The 7966-nt window shown below is 32.9% G+C and overlaps 1 protein-coding gene across 1 annotated transcript; it reads right to left on the bottom strand.

Moving 5' to 3' along the window:
- Positions 1-242: 242 nt before the first annotated feature.
- On the bottom strand, positions 243-5677 carry LOC120091293 (glutamyl-tRNA(Gln) amidotransferase subunit A). Its single transcript, XM_039049266.1, has 13 exons — positions 5321-5677; positions 4436-4512; positions 4264-4351; positions 3948-4172; positions 3505-3587; positions 3326-3426; positions 2957-3080; positions 2635-2789; positions 2214-2350; positions 1972-2142; positions 1668-1892; positions 765-1001; positions 243-656 (listed from the first exon to the last, which is right to left on the bottom strand). The coding sequence occupies exons 1-13, from the start codon at positions 5444-5446 to the stop codon at positions 519-521; spliced, it is 1887 nt and encodes a 628-aa protein (XP_038905194.1). The 5' UTR covers positions 5447-5677; the 3' UTR covers positions 243-518.
- Positions 5678-7966: the final 2289 nt, after the last annotated feature.

The raw sequence follows: 7966 nt of genomic DNA, 5'->3' as shown, positions 1-7966 counted from the left end.
ATGACCAAAAAGGGAAAAAAAAAATAGTGATTCCATGGAGAACAATTGAACCTATTCAAGATCTAACCACATAAGAACAACATTAGCAGAAAATGTTTATATTGGAAGCTTAACATTCAAAATTGAGAGATAAAGTAAGAAACATTAACAAAAACAAAAATGATCCGTTTAATACCTCAAATCTCTACAGCAGCAATTCAAGAAACTGTGGACAAAAGTGGCTTTGGCACAATTTTCAGAAATGAAAAGGGGGAGACGATGCATTTTCACCTTTTGGATATGAGAGATCAACAAAGTACTTGTTCTTTCGATTCCATTAAGCAAGCTCGAACTGGAAGCATCAGGCTATACAAGAACCCCACATCAAGATTGTTACAACTAAACATATGTAACATATTAACATTCAAGACTAAACCATTTGTGTTTCTATAACCAAAAAGAAGAAAAAAAGCGTCACCAAAATGTAAGATAAGGGGAAGATGATGTTTATGTTCATCAAATAAAGTGTAGATTCATGTTCAAAGGTGCAATAATCTTGGAGGAATAGAAACCAAAGGTGGATCTCGAATAACATCATCAGGCCCCAAGTCATCTATTGGTGGCCTTGCTTTGTGGTGATCAGTTGCAGATTGGTAAGCCATAGCCAAAGCTAGAGCCTACAACACAAACAATCAATCATCAATTCAATCAATAGTTTCCCACAAACACAAAATAAATCTTTCTTTTTTTTTTTTAGTTCCAAGACTTGAAATAGTAGAGCATACAATGTGATCCTTGTGAGGAGGAGCATAAATGCCAGTGGTAATGGTGGTTCTTCTTCTTGTGGGGCCAGTTGAAGGTGGATTTGAGATGTTTTTGAAACCTGTTGGAACAACAATAACAGGCAGACCAACAAGATTTCCCATACAAACTCTCTCCCAGTCAGTGGCATTGCCAATCAAAGCATCAACATTGAATCTTTCTCTAACTTCCTTAATTAGCTTTCCCCTTGCTCTCTGTGCCTGTGAATGGGGTTGCATAATCATATCTCGATTTTGGTTCAAGGAGGAATATGCATCCTCTAATATGCATTAATATGTTAATGCTTCAAATCAGTGGAACTATAACTAAACAGCAATCTACCTACTCAAGGCAAACCTTTTCTTTTTTTTTCAGAAAGGAGTTCAATCAAAGTAAGAATATCAGTAGATAAGTCGATATATCCATAAATCAAAGAGTTGACATCGATATTAAAAACACATAGATCCCAACATCTTTTATATATCCTCGTAAAATATAAAAGAAAAATATCTCCTATTTAGTCAAATGTGAAAAGGAATACTAATAACAATATCAATAACTTAACTTGGAGTAACTCCCAAACAACTTGATTATTAATCTAAATGAACTTTATAAATTTTGTAACTAACTTAGAGACAGATATCGACATTTTATCAATATAGCTGTCAATATACCCATAAAATCGAAATCTGAATATTGTCATCAATATTTTAATCCTTATTTTTTTTTTTGTGCCCTTTTTTTATATCTAATCATCTGTTATCTAACTTTTTAAAATGGAAGGACTCAAAATGTGATGAAAACTCTCTCTAACATATCTGGTTATAACTAGTTTCAAACAACTTGAAATAACACATTCTATAATTTGTCAGCAAGGACAATAATACCTGCACATAATCTACTGCAGGGATTAAACGTGCACGTCGAAGTTCAGTCGGCCATTGGTCTTGAGCTTCATATTCATCATCAAGCCCTAAACGTTGCCATTCGTCAAAATGAGCCAACATATCAACATCCATAGTGAAGTTAAGGATGCCTTGAACAGAGTCAACAGAATAAGACAAGTTGAATGGAATCATATTAACGCCCTTTGATGAAAGAACCCGAACAACCTATAATAATCATTTTAAAAATTGGGTTAACTTTAAAGATGTCCAAGGAGGCTTTTCTCTGATTGAGTTACTTACTTACCTCCATTTCAGCATCATCAAGATATCCAACAGTAAGTTTGGAAATGTCAACGGAGAATGGATCTTCAAGCGAACTCTCAACCGAAGAGAGGTCGTGTGGATCCTTTCCTCTAATGACATCCAAAATGACTGTGCAATCAACAGCACTTCTACAAAATGGACCGAGCTTATCCTGTTAAACAAAGGCAGAATGAATACCAAAGGCAAGTTGAGAAACAAAGTAAAAGGGGTTGTGGCTACTACCAAACTTTCAGAAATACTCATCACTCCACTGCGACCGACTGTTCCAAATGTTGGCCGAATTGCAGTAACTCCACATCGAGCTGCAGGATAAGTCATTGAACCAGCTGTCTCTGATCCAATTGCAAATGGAACCATACCTAGTAAAAGAGGGGGCAACGCAGATACAAACCCACATCTCCTCTGGGTCATTATCCAATATTGTAAAGGAAATTTCTTATTGCAAGAAACTATGACAAACTTGCTAATCTCTTTTTTCTTAAGAAACAAAAGAACCTAACACCTGGAGCAAATCAATGGTTAAGACAATAAAGTCTCCATTTGAAATGAAAACTGCTGGAATTCAACCAAAAATGTTTTATACTAAAGAAGATGTGGTAATGGAGATGTTCCAAGACTTTCCCAGATCAAGTCTAAGAGGCACCTGCAGAAGTACATGCTGCAGGTCCAGCTGATGACCCTGTAGTGAACTCCTCAATGTTCCACGGGTTCCTCGTCCGACCACCAAACCAGATGTCATCATACGCAAGCGATCCCGTAACAAGTTTTGCAACAAGAACAGCACCCGCTGATTTCAGCCTACAAAACCAAAGAATTCGTGATTTGTTGGCAAAGATGTCAAAAATCAAATGGTTCATGATTTGTTGATGAAGATGTCAATTAATATACTTCTGAGATAAATTTATAGTCAAATTTTTCGTACTGCTTATAAACCCAAGATAAATTTATAGTCAAATTTTTCGTACTGCTTATAAACCCAAGCTTCAACATCAATTACTTGTTCTTTAAAACTTTTTGAACCCCAAGTTGTTTCGTATCCTGGAACAGATATTATATCCTTCAACCCATATGGAATTCCATGCAGTGGACCTGTAAAACAAGAACAATATTATATTTCGAAGTTATAAGTACAAATTTAACACCGCAAGAAAAATATTTTATTTCAAAGTTGAGTATATATCTAACACCACATTTGAAAAATAAAGAGGAAAGTTAAACAGTGAACTATAATTTATAAATGCATCATCCAAATCAACTACTTTCAGTGACGTAGCACAAAAAACTTTAATCATAAAAAAAAATAAGAAAAAAATAATAATAATAATAACACAAACCTAAATATGTTCCTCGAGCAAACAATTCATCAGCCTCTTTTGCTTGTTTGTAAGCCAATTCTTCAGTAAAAGAAACTACTGCTTTAAGAACATGGTTGTACCTGATATTGTTTAAAGAAATTTGTTAAATAAGAACTTCAACATTATTAGCAAAGACTACAAGTTGATTTTTTAAATACCTTTTCAATCTCTGCAGAAAAATTCGAACGAGCTCCTGAGATGAAATCTGCTTTGTTTTAATTAGTTCTCCGAGTTCAAGAACCTAATAGAATTAGTCCCCAAGGTTAAAAGAAGGATCATATGAATCCAAAAACAGTAATTTTTATGAAGTTGACAGTATACCAATATTTTGATGGCTTGATTTTAGAGAACAATAAGCAAATTTAGGCTAAACAAGTTACTACGTGCCAAGTGATATACAATGAAAACTATTCTATTTGATGGCTGATCAGTACATACATTAATCAATCTAAACAAAACGTATTAAACATATTTTCCACTCGGTTAATGAAATTCCAACGACATTTGTTAGTTTAATCTGGACTTTTTTCCCAAATCGAAAAAAGAGTCGAGCATTATGCAATAAAGTACATATTTAGCTTTAAGTTAAACAAAGACATACACTCATGAAGGCAATATCTTCTTCGTTTTTTGGTCTCTTTACTCCAGAAACAGAAGGATAGCAGAATCTTTTGCTCTTATGTCGAATGTTTTCATTTGCCCACTCGGGATTGAACACCAAAGGAGAAGGATTATGCAGACCTCCATTTCTAGAAGCAACTAGCTTCCGATTGGCTCGAATTGTAGGCAAATTAAATTCTTCAGCTCCCTTAAGAACCTCATCCATCTACTCAAAAACAATGGCTTTTCAACATTACATGAATGAAAAAGACAACACAATATATAAATACATGAACATAATTGGTGCTTTATTGTACCTTAGTGTTATTGAAGAAATCTGCATCAAATGCTCTAAATACACATTTAAGAAGAGATGTTTTCCCCACACATTCAGTGTCTTTCTTGCTGTCCTGATGAAAAGAACATGAAAAGAAACAAGACGAAAATGGAGTAGAACAATTGATTAGCAGAGTAATTAACAAATGTTACCTGCAGAAAGGAGGAGTATGGCTATGAACCCCAACTTTTTCACACATAAGTTTCCAGAATTTTTTATAAGTTCCCATCTGTTTAAATTTATCAAGAAAAGAATAATTTTCAAAAAGAAAAAAGAAAAAAAAAAACTTCAAAATAGCAAGTTTGATTTTAAAAGGGGTCATGGTTAGGGTATTAAATTTCTATCGACATGTGTACATTTCTATCGATTAATTCTACACGCCTAAGGGTTCGACATCGATATCGACATAAATAGTGAATCAACATTTCAATTACATCATCAAAAAGTCAATGACACATAAGAAAAAAGCAACAAACTATCACCAATGTAAATATAATTTATTAATGAAGTGCAAAAGTTACTTTATAAATTCAAATAATTTATTTTGACGTTTTTGTTCTTATGATTTTTCCAAAAATATTGACGTCTAACATTTTATTGATATTTCTACCGATATTTTCATAAATTTGAGATTTTGATATATTTTCAATATCAAAATGTTAAACATGATTATAATAGTGTTTGTGTTAGTTGCACTTCTTAGCCCAGTCCTTCATTTCTTTTCTTTCTCCAACCTCTTTCCCTTCATCTTTTTTAATGGTAGGTATTATCGCCCTCAACCCAACAAAATATATCAAAAGTGAGAATGTAGTCCTTGTGTTTAATTTTTAGGTTTTATCAAACTACAAGGAGAATTTAATTTAATTTTCTCCCAACCACATTAACCTGAAGATTTATTAAGCAGGCAGCGATTTGGTATCTGGTTAGGGCTTTTCCACAACAAATCAGAGAAAGATTCTTTTCTATAACCCTAAAAGAAAAATGAAAAACGATAGGTACAAAATTGCGATGAAAAAGAATAAGAGAAAAGAAGTTACCATTGGTGTGAAGCGAGGGCATGAATTTGATGGAAGGACATGGAAGATCGGACTGGATGGAACTGCGAAGAAGAAGAAGAAGAAGAAGAAGAAGTTGACTGCAATAACAGAACGAATCGACGCCATTGGCGGACACTTGTCGATCGCTAGGCCGAGTAGTCACTGAGTCACTGCCTGCAGATTTCTCTCTCTCTTTGGCGTGGTTTCTTTGAATTTCTCCATTTGTGCACTCAACATGTCGCACGACGCCGCTGACTTGAGATTCTCAATATTCATAAACAAACACATCCAATTCCACACCTACTATACAATAATTTGAATCGCCCACAACCATACTACTAAATTTCCTTCTGCACGGCGTCCATATATTTCTATCTATATTTTTACATTTATCTGGAATTTAATTTCGACAGATAAATTAATATTTTCATTATATAAAAAACCATGAAACATGGTAATTAATCAATAAAATATCATTAATATAAATATTATAAATAATACACCTATTAACTTATTTAAAATATATTTATTTATTAGTGTATTTTTTTAATTCGTTAATTTTATAATCATAAAATTAAGATGACAATATCTCCATCATCATTTTAAATATTGCTCACGACAAACTTTAGGGGTATATATTCCTTTTTCTGCACAAACAAACAAAAAAACATATGGACTAAGGGTACAGAATATTCCTTGATCAATTAATTTCATTAAAGAAAGTATAAGCTAAAAAGTGTCCTAACAAAAGTACGAGTTCAAGAACTTGGAATGTAGTCCACTTAAAAGATATTTGAGGTAAAGAGTTGATTATTATAATCAAGTTATAATAATATATGTTTTTGGTGTAAATTATTTTAGTTTGAGTTATAACATTATGTGCTTCAAGTGTAAACTATTTTAGCTTGAGGAGGAAATAATAAACACGGTAACCAAAAGTAAAAAAATAATAATAAAGGTAAAATAGTAAAAACTATAACAAATAGTAAATAACTTTTATTATAACAAGATGTTGTTATATAGTCTTAGGATAGTCCTCGTCCCCAACACACCTCGTGTTTGGGTCTTGTGTTAAAATAATAGAGTAAGGATTATTTTAACTCCCATTGTTTTGCTATAGTAAAGTGAAGACTATTTTAACCGTTGTTGTTTTGTTCTAGTAAAACTATTTACAAGTTAGCGATTAAAATAACTAACTCTTCGTCCCTTCAATGTTTCCAATGACTCCATCCACCAGCAACCACCTCTCACGACCAAATTTGTTTGTCACGGTAACTTCCGATAATTACTTCCAACGACCAACTCTAACGATCATCTTTGATGATCAACTATGTGACCAACTCCAACAACCAATTCATAGTGTTTAATAATATTCTTTTAATCATTTGACATTAATAAAAATACTTTGAGTATAGTAAATCAAACAAACTTGCGTATAAAAATACTTTGAGACCAACTAACTTAAAATTTTAAAACAGAAGGACCAAATTTTAAACTTAAAACCTATAAACTAAAAGATATTTTTACTTTTATTTTTCAATATTCATAAACAAGGACTTTCCACGTAGTATACAAAAATTTTCCTTCTTGTAGAAAGGAATCGCCCAACAAACATTTTATTATAATGCCACACGAGGGGTATATATTGTCCTTTTCACCTAAACAATAAAAGCAAACAAACAAAAACGCCGACTGACTTGGGGTACAAAATATTCCAACCATGTCAAACACAAAAGTTTATATCCTTCATCAATTAATAGCATTGAAAAATGTATAACCTAAGAAGTTCTCTAACAAAGTAAACGAGTTGAGAACAACTTCAGACTGGGCTCCACCTGTTTTTAATGACTCTACCTATCAATGATCACCTCGACAATCATGTCCTATGACCAACTTTGACGATCACCTCTGATGCTCACTCTAGCACCCAACTCCAGCAAAGACCACCTTCAACACCCTCTTTTGACGACGACAACCTCCAATGACTACCTTTAGTATCCAACTTCGACGATCACCTTCAGCGACCACCTTAGTGACCTAATGTCCAACTCCAAGGATCACTTTGGTAGCCAGCTCCACCGAAGACAACCTTTGACCCCCAATTTCAAGGACGACCACCTCCCGCGACTAGCTTCGGTGATATATGCAGTCTAGTCCTGCAATCATCCCAACAACCAACCCATATAGTGTTTAATAACCTATGGACCAAAAATGTTTTTTTTTCTTTTTTTTTTATTCATACTATATATATATATATATGGTAAACTACAAAAACCATTGTGGTAGTTTCAGTTATACCCTCAAATTTTTAATTGTAAAAATTAAGCTTCCAAACTTATATAAGTGTTAAATTTTGACTCTCAAAGTTAGAAATTGGACTCCTGCCAAAGTAAGCTTATCCTAGAGGTTGGAGATTTGATTCCTTATCTCCACAATTGTTATACTAAGAGTAATAATAAATAAAATTAGACCCCAAACATTTAGTGGTAAAAATATTTTTAGATAGAAAATTCTTTTTGCACCATATAATTCATAATTGTCTTAGATTTTGAATTATTTCATTAAAAAGCTTTTAACTTTAATTTCGTACAAATTTAACATTTAACATTTTTATATCATTTAAAAATTTTTAAAATATATAATTCT

Source organism: Benincasa hispida, chromosome 11 (genome assembly GCF_009727055.1).
Source record: "Benincasa hispida cultivar B227 chromosome 11, ASM972705v1, whole genome shotgun sequence".
Lineage (NCBI taxonomy): Eukaryota > Viridiplantae > Streptophyta > Magnoliopsida > Cucurbitales > Cucurbitaceae > Benincasa > Benincasa hispida.
This window is presented reverse-complemented; position numbering and strand designations above follow the sequence as displayed.